Below are 21,325 nucleotides of genomic sequence, written 5' to 3' on the forward strand. Positions count from 1 at the left end.
CCCAGGGACGTTCACAAGGTAATGAGCGGCCAGGAACCTGTTCGACCGCCAAAATCCCTGCGACCGAATGTCGGCCCATGACATGCTGCCAAAGACGGAAGTAAGAGTAGTGAACTTACGAACGTCATGGGCACGGGATAGACCACAGGTGGTCTATCCCGGGATAGACCTGGCACGTGAACTGCCAGGAGAGCCAAACCCCGAAAACTGAGCAGACGAGTCACCCAAAGCGACCAGCACCAAAGAGCCTAAGACCGCATTGAACCCCCTTGGTTCAGGCAATGAACCACTGGGAAGCAGTCTGAATGGAGCCGGATCATCGATCCAGGGGGACCCGAATGTAATGAACCCTCTGAAGAGCAAACCACACCTCCGCAAACTCCCACATCATGCTGTGGGCCCGACAGAAGAACGGACCGTACTATCCCTGGGAGGCCGGGTGAGCACTGGTCACAAAGCCCTAGCCGAGAGACGACGAGTCTGTGAACACATCGAGTGAGGGCTCGGGCAGGCGCCAAGGAACTGAACCTCGAAAAATCCGAAGAGGAAGCCTGCGACACAGCAGTTGATGCAAGGCCCCCAGGGGGCCGAATCCCGCGATCGCAAGAATGGCGGAAGGGACGTCCCCAAAGGAACCAGAACAGCCGACGAACTTTGCAATGATGATAGATCATCATTGCAAAGTTCAGGCAATGATGATTTCCCTCATCATTGTACAGACCCTCGAGCCGTTGCCCGGTGACCCGGGAGCCCTCCAGAAATAGTCGCATGCAGGAACGCAGCCGTAGCAGAGAGTCCGGAGGAAGAGACAAGGAAGCGGTCCGAAAGTCCCACACAAGACCCAGCTAGGTCTGAACCTGGGAGGGAACCAGATGGGACTTCTTTCAGTTCACCAAGAACCCGAACCCGGCGATCTGGGAAAGAACCAAATCCCTGGCTAGCATACAGGAGGATCAGCTGAGAGCCCAAACCAGACAGTCGTCGAGGTAGACCAACACCCGACCTAAAAGACGCAGATGGGACATGACGATCCGGGTAAGGCATGTGAACACGTGAGGTGTCCAGGTTCAAACCGAATGGAAGACAACGAAAGTAGTAAGCTTGACGCCCCACAACAAAACCGAGTCAGTCCCTGAACCCAGGATGGATCGGGATGTGCCAATAAGCGTCCCAGAGGTCCAGGGACACCATCCAAGAGCCCGGCGCCAATAGAAGCTGAACCTGGGACAGCGTAGTCATCTGAAAGGAGGGGGGCAATGAACCTAGAGGTTCAGACGGGACAAGTCCAGAATGAACCTCAGGTCCGCACAGTCCCGTTTCGGCACTGGGAACAGACAGGAAACCCATCTGAGGGACGTCGTCGTTTCGACCACGCTCAAGCACACCCACTCCAAGACGACTCGACAGAGCTCAGGAAGAGGCCTGCCCCACCATCCCCGAACCCCCCAAAGGAGGAGGGGCCACCCAACGCCACCGCAAGCCGAGTGAAACGACCCGAAACGTCCACAAATCATGGAACCAGGCATGAGCGAACAGCACAAGCCTCCCCCCATCGCTCCGTCAATGGGGCGAACCACGAAAGGCCTGTGCCCCTTACAAAACCGTGAACCTCTCACAGAGCGAACACCGCGCCGACCAGAAGACAGGTCCGGACCCGAAACTGGCACCAGTGGCCTACCTCTATGAGAGAAACCCTGAGCCCTGGCAAGAACCCTCCGGAAAGTCCCCCCCCCCCCCCCCGGGATCCCAGGAAAACCAACAAGTCAGACGTAGGACGAACACTAGCCGAAGCAGCCCGCAAATACTGCGCCACAGCAGAATCCGCAAAAAGCAGGGGACAAAAAGGAGAGGACATCTTATGAGCCAGGGCCTAGGCTGATTCCAGAGAGGAGGCAAGCACCGCCTGCCGACACGCGAGCCGGGAAGCATAAAACAGCGAAACCGCATCCCGCAGGATCGGCGCAAAGAGCTTTAATAAGGCAGCCGACGAGCGAGCTGCTAAGCCAAGGCACTGGACCCAGGAACGGCCCCAAGCATCCGCACATCCTCCTCAAGCCAGTCTGAAAACAGTTCCAATAGGGAAAAGAAATGCAAGGCCGAAAGCCAAGAGGCCACGTGCGCGCAAGTCCTCAGCAACTTGTGCAGTCGAAAGGGAGGGAACCTACACATGGAGCTGCACGATGCCAACATCCCGGGGTAGGGCAGGGGCAAACAAGCGCTCAATGAGGTGCTCATGGTCGGCCCCCAGGAAAACCTAAACCACTGTTAAAGCTTTGTGCCACTTAAGCGTGCGGGAACGACAGAAGGAATGCCAAGCCTCCAAAGCAAACACAGGACAGTTCGCCGGCCAGGACGACTCTGGAATCTCGTAACGGACCCAGAAAGGGAACGACATCCCAAACCTGAAAGAAGATGGATCCATAACAGAGGTATAATCCGGGTCACGCAGGAGGTATGCCACAATGGCCGCCCACACCACAGATGGTTGGATGCAGGAATCCAAAAACCTCCGGAAAGACGGAACCGATGCACCCGGGAGGGGGACACGGAATCGAACCCGGGAAGGGACAGACACCAAATCCAATTTGTACGCAGAGAGGAAAAAAGAGAACCCCAATCCTTGTAACAGTAAGCCCCACTCAGAGGGCAGAAAAACCCAAGCGGGTTCCAATGGGGGGACCAAGGCCCCTAAGTCTGCACATCCCCTGCCCCAGGATCCTACACCACAGGACCCGGGGCCAAGTCATCTCCCAAAGCACCGGCCTCAAAAGAAAAGGTTGATGCAGCTGTGTAAGACTGAACCAAGGCCGAAGCGACCATCATCCTCAAGTCCGGGTCCCTATAGGCAAAACGGGGCAGCCTCGGGACATTCAGGCGAGCAATCAACCTAGCGCATTGCATCAACCTAAAGCGCACATGCAATGCCTGCCCCGGCTGTACCCGCAGAAGATTATCATTGGATTGGGTAAACTGGGTCACCAGCAAGCAACAAAACTTGCAGGACTCTGGGTCGAAAGTGTCTTCGCCCAACAGGCAGCTTGTCGGAGGCAAAAAAGTGAGAGCCACCCTCAGACAAGGGGGACCGAGCAGCCCTCGAACTCACACAAAGCAAGGGGGGACTCCGGAGTCGCATCCATCAGACCCGCGCACCCCCCGGAGTTTCCCAGGGTCCCGAGACGGAACTCATGCTCAGGGAATCCCAGGCAGGGTACTGCTAATCGGCGCCCAAAACTACCGAGCAACTCTCCAAGACTGAACCTCAGGGATGTGTACACTCACGGGGACCTAGCAGGGGGCACCACCAGAAGAGAACCGTACTCAGGTCAAGCACAAAGGGGACAACACAAAGCAGAGTCCCCCATCAGGCAAAAAGAAAAAAGAAAACCCCACAAAAGGACAACGTACCCAAAAGGAACAGAGCTGGCCGCTATAAATAGTGAAAACAAGCTGTGCAGCACCCTGCGCCCCTTACCCTAAGGTAAACAAGGGAGACAAAACCCCCAAGCACCCAAAGGGCGGCTGAAAAACCGAGCAGTAAATCGGCCCAGCAGAGGCAGGACCCAAGGAACTTGAGGAAGGTGGCCCCAAGCCCCAAGGGCACCTAAGGACAATAACCCTAGGCGCATGCATACTGTACTGTAGAATATCAGTACAGTACTCGGGCATGCATGCCTGAGTACTGTAGAATAACTCCTGGCTCGCGCACCCCTAGAGGAGTCACCATACGCCAATAGAATGCTTCCAACCACACGGGGGTTTCTATAGGCCAGGTTCTGGCCATGGTCCCCAGTAGGCCCTAGAACTCCATACACATGACTAATGCCAAAGTCTAACATTAGCATATCAGCCTGGTAAAGCTCCGGGGAGCCGACGGGGCTCCCCTCAGAAACTTTTCTGGTAATGCTAGTATAGTGCATTGAGGGTTTGTCTACAAAATTTATGCATGATAGCTAAGCAAATAAACCAACTAACTTTATTCAAAATAGCATGGCTACTCAATCCACTGATACATGAATCAACTTCTATTTTGAAGTGTTGGAGATTGATAATACTATGTTGCATTTTCTGGGAAAGATTTTGAGGTGATGAGTCATCAGTTCCATCTCCAAGCACTTTGTCAGGAACAGCAAGTTTGACTGCAACATATACTGCTGAGCTGAGATCATCACAGCCCTGTGCCAACCTTTATGATGAACTACCATGAACAGATACCGTGTGATTTCTTACAATACCTGCAGTGTAAAGTAGCACCACCTAGGTCTTCTGCAGATATGTCCTCACCGGTGGCTGCTTTCACCAGAGGTGGCCCACCCAGAAAGATGGTGCCAATACGGGTTACAATTGCGGCATCTTCACACATAGATGGTTGATACGCCCCTTTATTAGAGAAAAAAAGAAAAATTTCTTCTGAAAACTTAATTTTGTATTAAAGGTAAAATTATATCCAGTACTGTATAGTGCTACAATTCTCATTTGTCTGAATGTTATGCTTAATGTCTCTCCTGTTTTGCAGAACAATCTCTCATTCAATACTGTGTACAGTATTTGAAGTTTGACAAGTAAAAAAACCAGCACCGAATGTAATGAAACACCATTTTCTGGGTGAGTCCCAGAGGCTCCCCGGAGCTATCTAGGCTGAATGGATATGTATATCTTTCTGGCATCAGTCAATGCATGTTGTTTTTGCCTACCGAGGACCACGAGCCAGAACCTGACCCCCTCTAGAGAGAGGCACAAGGAGCAATGGCCTAGAGACCCCCCCCCCTGTTTTGGGAGCATTCTATGTCTGCCATTGACTGGGACAGGCACCTGGAAAGGTAGGCGCCCCAAAACACACCCCTATTCTGGTAAAATTATTGAGACCGAAGGCCAAACAGGTGGACAGAACTCCCCAAATGAAAAATAGCAAACTAGCATGACGTCGTCATGTTTCCGCGCCGCTGTATGCCCAACACCCCCCCCCCCTCTTCCCGGGAGGGGCAGGGGGAGCCCAAGACCCATCCGCCGGCGACCCAACCTATAGTTCATAGGCTGGATGTCAAAAAGCGCAAAAAACACCGCCGATTGGAGGGATGGAGGGATGCCGGGGAACCTCCAGGACTTGTTCAAAAATGGCGTTTCATTACATTCAACATTGGTTTTCTGGGGGGGGGGGGGGAGCCCCGTCGACTCCCCCGGAGATAACTCCCCAAAGACAAGGAAAAAACAGGGACATACCCGGGAGGCAGTTCGTCCTCATTCCTCAATGTGAAGTCGAGACAACTGGCTGCAACCGTCGACCCAATGCAACGCAGGCCCTACCTGGCCCAGGAACATTCACCAGGTAGCGAGCAGTCAGGACCCTATTCGACCTCCAAAAACCTCTCGCCCGAATGTCAACCCAAGACATGTTGCCAAAGACGGCAGCCAAAGCAGCAAACTTACGCACGTCATGGGCACGGGGATAAACCGCAGGCTGGCTATACTTAATAAACCCTGAGGACAACCTAAGAGACCCAAGCCCGAGAACAGGGAAGAAGGGAAACTGGGTCAACCCAAAGCGCATTCCCGGCCACTGAAGCCGTGGGGCACAAATAATGGTGAAGAGCCGCAACAGGATAAAACACATGATGCACCCCTAGCTTGACCAACCAAGCATCAACAACCCAAGGCCCCCTCTGAAATGCAGCCATCTCATTCTTCGCCAGAAAAGGAGGAGATGGCTGCAACCGAACAAAACTACTGTAACGGGGGGTGGGGGAAATGGCTCTATCTTGTCCATTATTTCACACCCCAGTTAACTAACGAGGCCGGGGGAAACAGCTCTCTCTAGTCCGTTATCCCGTCCCCAGTTAGCTAACTATTCTAGAGCACCTCCAGAGTTCCTAAGGCAGCCTCTCTCGTTCGACACCTTGTAACCTAGGTATTTGACTACCTAGGTGCTAAGACTACAAGGCGCCGTAACTTGATCCGCAACCCGAAACTCTAGAATACATTTCACTGCCACAAACGTATAAGAGAAAACGAAAGGAAAGAAATGAATAGTGAAGTAATTAGTGAGGGTTTGGGGTGAGAGGTAGAGAGGTGGGAGGAGCGAGGAGGGTCATTAGTTGAAAGTGAGAGTTTAGAGAGGGGTGGAGGGAGAGGTGTAGATAGGTAGAAGTAGAAGAGTAGACAGTAGAAGTAGAAGAGTAGATAGTAGAAGACGAAATAATGCTGCCACCATCCATTCTAGACCATTACCTACAAGACAAGGAATGGAACTTGTCTGTATCACAATATTCACAAAAGATGTTATCAAGAGGTCATTATTAGTATGTCCCATCTTTATCATGTACTCATTAAATCATGAAACCAGTAATCACAGAGGCTTTCTCACCTCAACTCAAGGCTCTAGGGGACACAGTTAAAGGCAATTTAAATAATAAATTCAATTATATTTCACATACTAAGTATCATAATTTAAGCAATGTTCAAGATATATATATGTAAAGTGAGTCATCCTCCAAGAATCTGAGAACACTACAACTGACTGCTCCTGATCATCACACAACATATGTAAACACGACCAAGTCACCTTAATGTTCAACTCACCAAGTGTCTGCCTATAGCTGGATAGAGGGGAGGGGGGGGACTGTAGCTGTCAGAGACTGTCCCGCCCTGCCGGCTGACAGCCTCCCTGCTAGGCCGTCTTCTCTGCTCCGCTGGCTTCCTGTTCTTCTCTGTCTCGTTAATGCTCTCGAATCGATAGCTCTCCGAGTATATATTGGGAACCTAGTAACTAACTCCGCCCACAAGTAGATAGCCTCAGGCACTCTACCAAGCCACTCCTTAAACGTCGGCATGTTTGAAGGCTACCAGGCTCCAATTATAAGATTAGTAGAAGTAAGGTGAAATTCGCATGATCTGACCTCAGGTCACTTGGTGGTCATTAACTCTTAGAGGTGTGAAACTCCGGCTGACAACTTGGCGCCTTCTCAAATCCCTGTCTGTGACTCATGTACTCTATGTATGTATTAAATACAACTAAACCAAACACTTTTACAGTGTTACACTACCACCAGGACCAAAGGCGCAGAAACCCCTGTGCTGGAGAACATGAAGCTCCCCGACCCGACCCCAGTGCTGTGAGCTTATGCTGAATGCACCCTGATGGCTCACTCAGTACTGAGACCCTAACACCCAGGAATGTTGCCCACGATTTTTTTTTAAATGCCGTCTGTTTACAAGAGCCCTGATGAAGGTGAGGTGAGCCCTGTGTATCTGCAGGCCATTTAAATCTTGCGTGGTATTCAAACACGTCATATGACATGATGCGCAATTTTGGGCAAGTTACTTAACACGTTATATGACGTGTTGCGCAGTTTAAGGGATAACCAGAATGGGGGTTTGTTTTGTGACACTTACCTTTCTGGGTGCCTGTCCCGGTCGATGGCAGATATAGAATGCTCCAAATCCCATGTGCATTTCTATGAGCCATTGCTCCTCGTGCCTTTGTGAGGGGGCCAGGTTCTGGCTCGTGGTCCCCGGTAAGGCTAGAATTCCACTCACATTGACTGATGCAAAATAGTTAGGGTATCCATATCAGCCATGGATAGCTCCTGAGAGCCATAGGGGCTCCCCCCAGAAAAAACTTCATCCAACTCACCCCCGTCTCGTTAGCTCCAACTTCCCCCCCCCCAGGAGGTTGAACCAGCCTGGGTGAGCCAGGCCGCCGCCAGCCAGTTCTTGACTGATGTTCATGCCTGGAGGAGAGGAAGCCTGCCTGGAAAGACCCGAACATTTGGAAGGGGAGGAACCAACAAACTCCACCACAGGCTGTGTGAAATGACCTCAGAGCCCATGACTATAGGGTCCAGGAGTTGGCAAACTGAGCAAATCGCTCCCCACTCCCAATGCTCCATGAAAGGCATAAACCATGTGCAGCCGTAGCCTACCGAGCAGAAGGAGCATGGCGCAACCAGACAGAAAATGTCCGACCGAGTGAAGTGCATGCAACCAGATGAAAGACCAGCTAGAGTAAGACTGTGACCCAGAACCTAGCACCACTGAAGGCCTACCCCGACCCACAGCAGGCAGTGGCCCCAGCTCTCCCTGACCATCACCAAGAATGAGAAAGGACTCCCAAGAAGAAATGAGATCCAAGTGGGCATACAAGTGGAAGCCACAGAGGAGAGAAACTGACACAACCTCTCCCAGGAAAGAGAGAAGAGAAGAGAAAGGTGAACAAGAGAACTAGGGCTCATGCTGAAACCAAAGACTAGGCCAATACAGCCAGCCAAAATGCAAGGCGGGCAGTAAACAAGAGCACCTGGGCATGGAGGTGTATGCTTTCCCGACACGGTCGGGTACTCGCAGGATGGCATATGTAGACACCCTTGCAGGTAAAAGACAGACGCCCCAGTTTTCACTGGTGTGTAAGGTAAGGGTGGACAGTCGGTGACGTTACGTGGTACAGTGAGGCGGAATGGATGGCGGCAGCTGGTGGCTACTCACTCTAGACTCTGAGTGGCGGCATTGGTGGCGGCTAAGGTATTACACCATGCAGGTACACTGTGGTAAAGTCACAGATTACTTAGGCAGCAGCACTTTCTTTAGTTCACCCTAGATCAATGAGTCACTCACAGGGGGATCTTGATCTCACCTTGTCACCAGGTGTTTACTGATACCAGCCTGTTACGTTCTAGTGATTTCAAAGTCTTTATGTCATTCTCGAAGGTTTCTAAACAATATGGTCATGGTCGCGATTCTGGGTGAGCACTGGTATATCGAGAAGAACACAGTTTAACTTGATGGTGAGGGACGGGTGGTGTGTTCTACCAATACCACTAGTGTGGTATTAATACAATAGTGTGTTGCCCAATAGGTTAGAATCACACATCTACCACATACAACATCCCCCACGAGAATAACGGTGCAAGGGGTTACAAGGACCTCTGTGGGGCCCAACCGCCCGGTTGTGCCAAATTATTTTATTTTGCACAATTCAGTACCACCATTAAGAGGTACTTCTTTTTCTTTTTATACCTATTGACAATCTTTGACTATTCACAGGCAGAGTGGTACCTTTGATGATAGCAGCACTTTAGTGGTTAATAGAATGACTGAGGTAAATTTTATTTAATTAAGTTGAGTATTTCAATAAAAATAGTATTTATTGTATAGCTTAATTTAGGATAGAGAATAAGGCTAATGGAACATTAATGCAGTATTTAGAATCAGCTCAGATGAAATACATAGCTGATTTTTAAATAGAAAATGATACCTTACCCCCTGCTGTACAGGAACCACAAACCACTGCCATCTGTGGTATCCCTGCTGCAGACATAACAGCTGAGTTACGGAAACCACGTCCACCATGATTTTTATCAGCAAAAAAGTCAGACTGGAAAACAATATACAAGATTGCATAAGCTAACTAATTTATGAGTAATAATTATTACATACAGAGCATTGATAAAAATCAATTGTTAAATGTCATAAAATGTCCTTTCTGGTGAGCCCTCATTAACTCTCCAAGCTTAACCCTCAAACCGCGCATATCATATATAAATGATATCAGTGACAAAACCGAAACCGCGCACATCATTTATATATGATTTCGTGTCTAGCGCTATAATTTAAACGCCCCGCCTGGGATAGGGGCAGCTATAGTACAGCCACGACCGATAGTTGCCAGATGCCACCTAGAAAAAAAATCCAGGCTAACATTCTTGGGTGTTACAGCGTCAGTATTGAGCAAGCCACCAAGGCTGGCGCACGCAGCATGAGCTCACAGCACCGCTGTTCAGCTTGTGACCACAGCATCGCCTACAAATACCATAATATAAATGATACTGCTATTATTTAGCAGTGATAGTATTACTGAAGCCCCCTGACTGTGATAAAACTGACCAGGATTCTGATAATAGCAGGATTGTGGTGATATTTAGCGCTGTGCTCCATGGAGGGAGGCGTAAGGCTGTGGGAGGGAGGGTTGTGGCGTCGTTTTCTGACTGTGTGTGGCCACCATTTATTGACTGCACTCACCATACCAGCTTAGTGGTTCGATATGATGAACACAAATGTAGATACTTATATATATAACGTGTGTATAGTGTGAGATAACAGCGAGAGGAGTAGGTTGGGAGCCGCCATTTTGGTGAGGGAGGAGCGTCGTCTGCACGACTTGGCATGTTGTTTACTGATGGCCACTATGGTCTTTGGGCGCAATACCAGCTTATTTGTACAGGTATGGTGCATAAAACAGGTAGATACTTATATATAATGTGTGTATATAGCGTAATAACACCACAAACAATATTGTTGGAGGACAAATATTAGTGCGTCTGGCCTTGAGGGTGGCCGCCGATCAGCTGACTGTGTGAGTAGCTACGTTTTATGGCCTTACTCACCATACAAGCTTAGATGTACAGTTATGGTGAACAAAACATGTAAATACATATATATAACGTCTGTGTATAGTGAATAAATACAGGAAGAGTATTGTGGGAGGCGAATGAGGGTGAGTGAGGTGGTGTTGAGGGAGGGAGTGGCAGTGAGTGGCTCGCTGGTGTTTGGCGGTCACTCCTCGTTGCTTTTTGACTCGCAAGACCAACTTAGTAGTTTGTTATGGTGTACAAAACATGCAAATACTTATATATAACCTGTGTATATAGCGTAACAACAGCAAAACTATTTGTTTATTGTTTTATGAACATAATAATTGAATCACTAATATGCACACCATAATTTTGAGTACAGCGATGGTTCACACATTTTATAATATAAATATACCACAATTCACTGTATGGAATAATATTACTGCAAAAAAACTAAGAAAAAATCAATCAGAGACATTGAAATAATTAGGTAATAATATATTTGTGGCAACTGCCGTCAGACAGCTCGGGCGGAGCAGACCTCGTCTGGCGAAGGCTCTGTCAACGCCCCTTTTTTGCCACACTTCCCTACCCTATTGCGGCTAAAATATGCTACCTACGATTTTTTTGTTATTTTTTCCGTGATCAGAGAACAAAAATGAACACTTCTATAAGACGAAAGAATTTTTTGGATTTTATTTTTTTGTTGCGCCTGTGGGTGTGAATTCTATTTGGGCCCCTAGCGGTTTGAGGGTTAAGAACTGGTACTTCCAATCCTTAGCAAATCATGCCCGGCCTCTACACTCCACCCTTGCATAATGAGAGCAAGGATCAGAATATGACACTGCAGGGCGAGGGCAGTTTGGGGATCAGAGAGCGACCAAAAATCAAGAAAACCACCAGAAGGAAACAAGGCAAAAGATACTTGTTGCAATTTAGATGCCTAAACCAAGTCATCCAAGGGTGTCTGTGAGCTTGCCACCTCACTCAAATTGCATAAAAAGAATTCCCTAGCTTCTGAGAGTCCACCAAAACACCATTGTTGAATGTAATGAAACACCATTCTCTGGGTGAGCCCCAGTGGCTCCCTGAAGCTAATGGTGATAATAGTGCCAAACTATTAGGTGCCATCAGTCGCAGAGTTCTTTTAAGCCTACCGGGGACCATGAGCCAGAACCTTGGCCCCTCTAGAGAGGTGCAGGGAGAAGTGGCACTTGACCAAAAATTTACATGAATTTATTCATATCTGCCACCACTAAGGAAGGCACCCAGAAAGCCAGTAAAACAAACCAGACCACTGCTGGTGATAAGTGAGACTGTAGCCTCAGAATTACCAAAAGAACTCCTCAATGATGTAAACTATCAAAAATTCATGAAACTAGTGCTAGTTTGTTCACCCCACCTCCCTCCCTCATTTGGGAGGGAGGAGCAAGGCAGCCATGGGTCAGCCAAGTGCTTCACCCTCAGTTCTACGATGATGGAAATACTCCCAATGCCCTGGGGAGAGGTAAGATGTTAGGGAGCCACTGGGGCTCACCCAGAAATTATATTTCATTACATTCAATGCTGATTTTCTGGGGGTGCTCCTTGTAGCATCCTGAAGCTATTTACCCTAGGAGCAGGAACAAAACTAGCAACAACCAGAGAGGAGGGAGTTTGTTACTTTGGCAACATTTGCTTTTGCCAAAGTTTGATGTTTTAGCTGCCGTCTTTGGCAACATGACTTGTGCTGATATTCAGGCACTAGGCTTTTTGAGATCGAACAGGGTCCTGGCTGCCGGTTTTATGGTAAACATTCTTGGTCCTGGGCATTCATGTGTGGCCTTGGGTCACAGGTTGCAGCCAGTTGTCTCGATTTTGAGTTGAGGAGTGTGTGGCGGCTGCCTCCTGGGTAAGTCTCTCATTTACTTATCTTGGGTTAGGTAGCTCCAGGGAGCCATAGGGGCTTCCCACAGAAAACCACCATTGAATGTAATGAACACTATTTTCTGGGTGAACCCCGGAGGCTCCCTGGCACCGTTCCTCCCTCCCTCCGTTCAGCAGTTTTGATTTGCTTTTGATGCTCAGCTTCCGAATTGGAATGTGTGAGTAGCCGGCGCGGCTGGGTCCTGAAGTCCAGCCAAAAGCATCAACCCCAACAGCCTCGCAGTCGGGGAAGAGAGTCACATATACCGGGAGATGCCTCGACCACACCGACAGGAAGAGGTCCACCTCTGGGAGCCAGGACGTCAAGCAGAACCAACTGAAGGAGTCGGCATTGACCGTTCATTTCGATGACAGGGGAATGAACCGAGACAGGCGGTCCGCCAGGACGTTGGACACCCCCTTCCTACCAGAACGTGAATGGCTACGAAAGCCAAACCCCAAGAACTCAGTAGACGAGACACCCAAAGCGACCAGCCCAAAGAGCCAAGGACTGCATCGAACCCCTTGGGACAAGCAACGAATCGCTGGGGAGCAATCCGAACGGAGCTTGCTTGAAGATCCGTGGGCGACTTGAACCCTCCAAAGCGAATTCATACCTTTGCGAACTCCCGCACCACCCTCACCGCGTATCATTGACAAGTGTAATAGTCAAAATATTGGAAAAAAATAATTAAAACTAAATGGGTAGAACACCTGGAGAGAAATTATATAATATCAGACAGACAGTATGGTTTTCGATCTGGAAGATCCTGTGTATCGAATTTACTCAGTTTCTATGATAGAGCAACAGAGATATTACAGGAAAGAGATGGTTGGGTTGACTGCATCTATCTGGACCTAAAAAAGGCTTTCGACAGAGTTCCACATAAGAGGTTGTTCTGGAAACTGGAAAATATTGGAGGGGTGACAGGTAAGCTTCTAACATGGATGAAAAATTTTCTGACTAATAGAAAAATGAGGGCAGTGATCAGAGGCAATGTATCGGACTGGAGAAATGTCACAAGTGGAGTACCACAGGGGTTCTTGCACCAGTGATGTTTATTGTCTACATAAATGATCTACCAGTTGGTATACAGAATTATATGAACATGTTTGCTGATGATGCTAAGATAATAGGAAGGATAAGAAACTTAGATGATTGTCATGCCCTTCAAAATGACCTGGACAAAATAAGTATATGGAGCACCACTTGGCAAATGGAATTTAATTTTAATAAATGCCATGTTATGGAATGTGGAATAGGAGAACATAGACCCCACACAATGTATAAATTATGTGAGAAATCTTTAAAGACTTATGATAAAGAAAGAGATCTAGGGGTGGTTCTAGATAGAAAACTATCACCTGAGGACCACATAAAGAATATTGTGCGAGGAGCCTAAGCTATAATTTCTAACTTCAGAATTGCTTTTAAATACATGAATGGCGATATACTAAAGAAATTGTTCACGACTTTTGTTAGGCCAAAGCTAGAATATGCAGCAGTTGTGTGGTGCCCATATCTTAAGAAGCACATCAACAAACTGGAAAAGGTGCAAAGACATGCTACTAAGTGGCTCCCAGAACTGAAGGGCAAGAGCTACGAGGAGAGGTTAGAGGCATTGAATATGCCAAAACTAGAAGACAGAAGAAAAAAAAGAGGTGATATGATCACTACATACAAAATAGTAACAGGAATTGATAAAATCGATAGGGAAGATTTTCTGAGACCTGGAACTTTAAGAACAAGAGGTCATAGATTTAAACTAGCTAAACACAGATGCCGAAGAAATATATGAAAATTCACTTTCGCAAAGAGAGTGGTAGACGGTTGGAACAAGTTAGGTGAGAAGGTGGTGGAGGCCAAGACCGTCAGTAGTTTCAAAGCGTTATATGACAAAGAGTGCTGGGAAGACGGGACACCACGAGCATAGCTCTCATCCTGTAACTACACTTAGGTAATTACTTACCATGCTGTGGGCCCAAAGGATGGACAGATCCCACCGCCACTGGCCGGCCTGGTGAGCACTGGCCACAAAGCTCCAGCCAAAAGACGACGCATCCGTGAACACGTTGAGCAAGGGCTCAGGTAGGTGCCAAGGCAACGAACCCCGAAAAACCTGAAGATGCAGCAGCAGATGCAAGGCCCCCGGAGACCGAACCCAGCAGTCGTGCAAGAGGCGGAAGGGATGTTCCCAAAAGAACCAGAGCTGATGATGTAGACCATCCCAGCAAAGTTCAGGCTACCACACAATCCTCGAGCAACCTCCAAGTGACCCAGGAGCCCCCCCCCCAGAAACAAGCGAAGGCGGTAGCACAGCCAAAGCAGAGACTCCGGAGGGAGAGACAAGGAAGCAGTCCTAGAAATCCATACAAGACCCAGCCAAGTCCAAACCTGAGAGGGAACCAGATGGGACTCCCGCCAGTCCAAAAGGAACACGAACTCGGTGAGCTGGGAAAGAACCAAATTCTCAGCGAGCAGACACGAGTACCGGCTGGGAGCCCAGACCAGCCAGTCATCGTGGTAGGCCAGCACCCGAAGACCTAAGAGATGCAGATGGGCCACCACGACCTGGGTAAGGCATGTGAACATGCGAGGTGCCAAGTTCAATCTGAATGGGAGACAATGAAAGCGGTAATCGAGACGCCCCACAACCCGAGCCAATCTCTTAATCTCCGATGAATCGGGACGTACCAATACGAGTCCCAGAGGTCTAGAGAGACCATCCAAGCGCCCGGCTCCAACAGAAGCTGTACTTGGGACAGTAGTCATGGGTTTTGAACCCCCTGGGTTCTTTGCTTCTCTGAAAGGCGGGGCAAAGAACCCAGGGGTTCAGACGAGACAAGTCCAAAATGAACCGCAGGTCTGCACAGTCACGTTTTGGGACTGGGAACAGACGGGAAACCCATCCGAGAGATGTCGTCATTTCGACCATGACAAAGCGCACCCACTCCGAGACGACCCGACAGCGCAGGAGAAGAGGCCTGCCCCCACCAGCCCTGAACTCCCCGAAGGAGGTGGTGGCCAGCCATTGCCACCACAGGTTGTCAGAAATGACCCAAAAAGCCCACAAATTGTGAGACCAGGCATGAGCAAACAGCCCGAGCTTCCCCCTCATCACCTCGTCAATGGGACGAACAGCGAAAAGTACGACGCCTCTTACAAGAACCTGATACACGCACAGGGCGAACACAGCGCCAACCAGACAAAGACGGGTCCAAATGCAACGCTGGCTCTGAAACTGGCACCAGTGGCCTACCACAACAAGCAGAACCACGACCCCTCCGGGAAGGCCTTCCCAGGACCCCCAGAGAACTAACAAGTCCGACATTGGACGACAACTAGAAGCTGCTGCCTGCAGATACTGCTTAACCACAGAACACGCAAACAGCAAGGGACCTAACGTGCAACGCCTGGGCTGTCTGTACCCGAATAGTCATCGGAGGACTGGGTAAACTGAGTCACAAACAAGCAACAAAACTCGCAGATCTCTGGGTCGAAGGTGTCACTGACCCTGCAGGCAGCGTGACGGAGGCAAAAACAATGAGTCTCCCTGAAACAAGGGGACAGAGCAACCCTCAAACTCGCAACAAGTGAGGGGGAAATCAGGGGTCACATCCATTGGACCCACGCACCCCCGTGGGGATTCCCAGTGTCCTGAGACGGAACTCATACTCAGGGAAGCCCAGGCAGGGTACTGCTAACCGCTGTCCAAGTCTACCAACAAACTTTCTAGAAGCCGAAGCCCCGGGATGTGTCCACTCACGGAGGGCCTAGCAGGGGATACCACCAGAAGCACAAAAACTATATAAACATACAGGGGGCAACCAAACAAAGCCAGACACCCCTCTCTCCCACCAGGCAGAGTAAATAAAAATAATAATAAAATCCCGCAAGAGGACAACGTATCCAGGCGGAACAGAGCCGGCCGCTATGAGAGGCGACAACAAGCTTCGCAGTACTCTGCGCCCCAACCAGTGCAAACTACCTCTTACCCTAAGACGAACAAGGGTGCAAGAAACACCCCAACACACAAAGGGCAGCCAAATACCGAACAGCAAACGACCAAGCAGAGGCATGACCCAAGGAACTTGTAGAAGGTGACTCCAAGCCCCAAGGACAGTACTTACCGGGTACCTAGGAAAGATAGCCCTAGGTGGATACAGCACTATCTAACAGTACAGTATACACTAATCCGAGCAAATATCGGCTAGTATGGCTTCTAGGGACATTTTAGTTGGATAGGGAGATAACTTTATCCAGCCATGATTTTGGCCGAATTAGGGCATTTTCCGGATTAGCAGATTCCAGATTAGCGAATTTGTACAGTACACACTTACAGAGTACCTAGAGAAAGTGGCCCCCCCTAGATGCACGCAGCTCCAGTACTCGAAAACTTCTGGCTGCACACACCTCCATGTATAACATTGCTGCAAGTGCGAAAACACCAAAAGAAAATGGGAACACAGAGCCAGAGCAACAGCGACCACTCAGCACACTGATGAATTCACACTTATCAGTGAACTGGCTGGTGGGCAGCCCAGCTCATCAGGGTCGGCTCCATCCCCCCCCCCCCATGGGGAAGGGGGTTGTGGTTACAAATGGAACATTAGTTGGACAAGATTTTGCTGCTTTTTTTATTTTATTTTTTTTTCAATTTTTTCAATGTTGCCATTTTCAATTTGGTACTGTAATTCTTTGATTCACCAACCTTTCTGCGTGCTTCTCTGATCGATGGAAAGATAATATACTTTACATTTAAAGTGTTCATGACTCCCATTGCTCCCTGCGCTTCTTTGAGGGGGCTGGATTCTGGCTCATGGTTCCCTGGTAGGCATACAAGAACTCTGTGACTGATGACACTCAAGTTGTGGCACTCAAGTGTCTGCACTTGATCAGCACGATAGCTTCAGGAAGCCGGTGGGGCTGCTCCCATAAAACACCATACTGTTTTTAACTGTAGTCAGCGACTTCCTTCAAAGCTGGCTAGTTTCAACAAGTACCAGACACAGAGTGAGTTGGCCTTCCTCCCATGGCTTAGATGTACCCTAGCACTTTTATCAGGCAGCAGCCAAGGTAGTTTATCCTAATATGTCCAATGTATAAGACTAGATAAGCTACTGGGCAAGGCCTGCTCAGAAAATAATTATAATACTGTAATAACTATATCAAACCATACAGTAACATTACCAGAGATACCTAAATATACAAGATTGCAAAAACATTTGCATGAATATTTTATGGTACTTCAAAATACAGTAACTAGGTAGCTTGGATATGTTAATATAAAACTGTATTAAACATAACCTACTTGTAAAGGCAAAAATCCACCTGCAGAATCTACAATATATAAAGAAGGAAGACGATTCATCACACCAATCGTTTGTGACCGAAGATTTTTTGTAACAGTAATAGGATAGAAGGTCCCACTGGTAACAGTTCCATCATTACAAATTATTACACAGTATCTACCTTGGATCTTCCCAATGCCTGGAATGTATACATAGGTCACATACAAAATAAATCACATAGAAGCAACATAACTTATCTTTAAATATGATTGATTCACTATTGTATTTGCATAAAGAAGCATTAGTCAATGAAATTCAAGAATAGAATTGTTTGAGAAAGACCATTACTGATACAAAGTGTGATGCTTTAATGCTGATACTAAAAGTAGTTATTACAAAAATTATTTATTTGTATAACTTAATATGACTTGTTACAAAAGTACAATGTAGTGACATACCATTAACACTGCCTGCTGCAGGAATATCTCCATACTCCATATTAAGACCAGCAAGCAGTGAAAGCTCTAGGTAGTCAGAATCCTCATCAAGAAGTAGCTTTAATTTATCTCGCACTAACAGCTTTCCATTTTTGTTGACATGTAAGGCTATGCCCCTTTCTCCACCTAAATATAAAATAAACATGAGTGTACAATATGAAATGCTCTTTTCTAAATTGGTACTTTGGTCACTCTCCAAACTGTCCACCCCAGGATATCTTTCACACACCAAATTCCATGGAGTTAATACCCTACAATAACAAGAGCCTTTCAGAGTACCTTGCTATTTAATTGCGGCAAGGAGATACAGTAGTAGTTTCTTTCTCATTCAAGCATGAATCGACTGACTTGCTCCAAGACAAAAGTCAAGTCTCCTTCACTCAATCCCCCCTTTCAAATAATAACTGGAAACCCAAGAACATGAGCACCATCAAAGGAACCGACAATGACTGGAAGAGCACCAAAAACTTCTGTTGTGAACATCATGCCACTTCGTATTTGTGCAAAGCAGCAGCCCAGAAATGAAAAATAAGATCCATCACCTGACATTCATACAGGTGATAATACTGCCTCAAAGTCCAGACATGAAGATTGGCAGAGAGCTAAAATGGTAGGAGTAGCAAGAGATGAGGACCGGGAAAAAAGACAGAACCAGTCATATGTGAGCAAGCAAAATGACAGCTGTGGGGAAAATCTACTGGTGATTGATTTGATTATTAATTCAAGAGATTGTATTTAATTAGATTTATTACTTGTGAGTAGACTGTATTTTTATAATTTAGTATCACCAGTAAACATCCCTTCACACATTTTGGGGGGTGGTTCACAATTCAGTTTATCACACCTTAACACTATCGCTCACCCGACATGCGCGCGGTCAACTTAGAAGTCATGGATCCAATGTGCGGGCGAGTGTGCAGTGACGCCTAAATGTGTATACTGTACTCATTTCAGCTTTTTCACCTTAATTCTCGTGCTACGTCATTTGTTTTGGTATCATTGTGTTCGCAATTAAATTCCCTCCAGGTGTGTATGAATATAATGTCCAAAAGCCTGGCGTGACTCCCAACAGCAAAACCTAAAGTCGGCAAGAGTTACCTGTGAGCGCACAAAATCTGTAAAATGTGTATACTCGATCGTATTCCAGGGACCTGCCCGAAACGCTACGCGTACTAGTGACTGTACATGAATGTAACAACTCTTGTATATATCTCAAAAAAAAAAAAAAAAAAAAAAAAAAAAAAAAAAAATAATGTATTCACCTAGTTGTACTCACCTAGTTGTGTTTGCGGGGGTTGAGCTCTGGCTCTTTTCTCCCGCCTCTCAACTGTCAATCAACTGGTGTACAGATTCCTGAGCCTATTGGGCTCTATCATATCTACATTTGAAACTGTATGGAGTCTGCCTCCACTACAACACTACTTAATGCATTTCATTTGTTAACTACCCTGACACTGAAAAAATTCTTTCTAACGTCTATACATTAGTGTGTATATATTATGTATGAAAATGTGTATACTCGTTCAGTTTGATAACCTCAATCTTCGTGTTACGTCTTTCATTTTGATATCAAATTGTTCGCAATAAAAAGGCACGTATTTTAAAACTAGTCCCATAATAATAGAGCTATAACTGGAATTTTAACAAATATTTTAATTCTGGAAGCTCATCATCACAAAATTATTTATATCTTTCCAGTGTTCTGACATAAATTTTTGTGTTACATGTTTCATTTTGGTATCAAATTGTTCGCAACGTAAAGGCGCGCATTTTAAAACTAGTTCCAAGATAATAGGACAATAAATAGAATTTTACCAAATATTTTAATATTTTGACCAAAAACCTATTTATAATCTTTCAAGTGTTCGGACATCAAGTTTCATGTTATATCTTTCATTTTGGTATCAAATTGTGCGCAATCTAAAGGCACTCATTTTGACACTATCCCAAGGTCGATCGGATAAAAAATGAATTTTATACAAATATTTTTGTAGTGGACACAAGTCCTGTCTACCGTAAGGATTCAGGAGAAAAAAAAATGGATGGGATCGGTGTCCAAAGTCAGTGACAGTGTTAATGAAACGGTTGATATAAATTTATGTACTAAACTGTAATTAAATAGTAGAACTGCTACAAATGTGTTAGTTATAATTTAAAATGACCTCAGCTGATTTGGTAGTGTTAGCTGGTCATCCAACATCAGATACCCTCGGACACGTGTACTCAGTACTGGACATGTGTTAATGGCATCCGCATGGTCCTGGGATGTACCAGCTCAACTGATGTTTAGTGCGGTCATTATTTATCTGCCAACAAGTTATATTGTATAAACTGATATAATGTGTAAAGCATAGGTGCTACACAAGAAAATTAGATAATTAATAATGAATAAACCTTACCCTTTCGGGTGGTGTTTTCCTGCATTGAAACGATTTAATCCTAGATACACATCAATGGCCAAAAAACCAACGTCGAATGTAATGAAACACCATTTTCTGGGGTGTGACCCCGAGGCTCTCCAGAGCTATACAGGCTGTTATGCTAATGTCAAACTTTGGCATCAGTCAGTTGGCTTGTGACCACAGCCTCACCTAAGAATGCCATAATATACATTTGCATGCTATTATTTAGCGATGATATTATTACAGAAGACCCCTGACTGTGATAAAAATGACCAGGATTCTGATAATAGCAGGATTGTTGTGATAATTAGCACTGTAGTAGGAGGAGTAATCTTGGTGGGAAGGGAGGTAGCATTGTCTGCTGACTGTGTGATCCCCTTTAACTGTCTGGACTCACTATACCAGCTTAGTTGTTCGCTATGGTAAACAAAACATGCAGATACTTATATATAACGTCTGTATATAAAAGCAAAAAGTGTATGGTGAACACGAATGTAGATACTTATATATAACGTGTATATACAGTGTAATAACAGCAAAAGGAGTGTGGGGGAGAAGCCATTTTGTGATGGGTGTGGCAACATCTGCATGATTTGTCATGTTGGTAGGGGTGGCTACTATGCTCTTTGGGCATTATACCGGCTTAGTTGAACAGTTATGGTGAACAAAACATGTAGATACTTATATATAACGTCTGTATATAGGGTAAAAACACCACAAACAGTATTGTTGGGGGTGAAATTTTAGTGCATCTTACCTTGAATGTGTGTGAGGGAGGCAGCCACCAGCTGACTGTGTGTAGCGACGTCTCTTAGTGCCTGAACTAACTATATCAACTTAGTTTTACAGTTGTGGTGAACAAAAACATGCTGATACTTATATATAACAT

General features: G+C 46.6%; 1 protein-coding gene across 7 annotated transcripts in view; it reads right to left on the bottom strand.

Annotated features, from left to right (window-relative positions):
* Window positions 1-21,325, bottom strand: part of LOC123770338 (biotin-dependent 3-methylcrotonyl-coenzyme A carboxylase beta1 subunit) — a 72,452-nt gene that overhangs the window by 25,923 nt on the left and 25,204 nt on the right. For all 7 annotated transcript variants that reach the window (XM_045762508.2, XM_045762746.2, XM_045762178.2 and 4 more), the window contains exons 3-6: window positions 17,996-18,160; window positions 17,558-17,736; window positions 9,250-9,364; window positions 4,233-4,377 (exon numbers count right to left, since the gene is read on the bottom strand). In XM_045762508.2, the coding sequence (XP_045618464.1) occupies window positions 4,233-4,377; window positions 9,250-9,364; window positions 17,558-17,736; window positions 17,996-18,160 (604 nt within the window). The remainder of the gene's footprint in view (window positions 1-4,232; window positions 4,378-9,249; window positions 9,365-17,557; window positions 17,737-17,995; window positions 18,161-21,325) is intronic.

This window comes from Procambarus clarkii, chromosome 1 (assembly GCF_040958095.1).
Source record: "Procambarus clarkii isolate CNS0578487 chromosome 1, FALCON_Pclarkii_2.0, whole genome shotgun sequence".
NCBI classification, from domain to species: domain Eukaryota; kingdom Metazoa; phylum Arthropoda; class Malacostraca; order Decapoda; family Cambaridae; genus Procambarus; species Procambarus clarkii.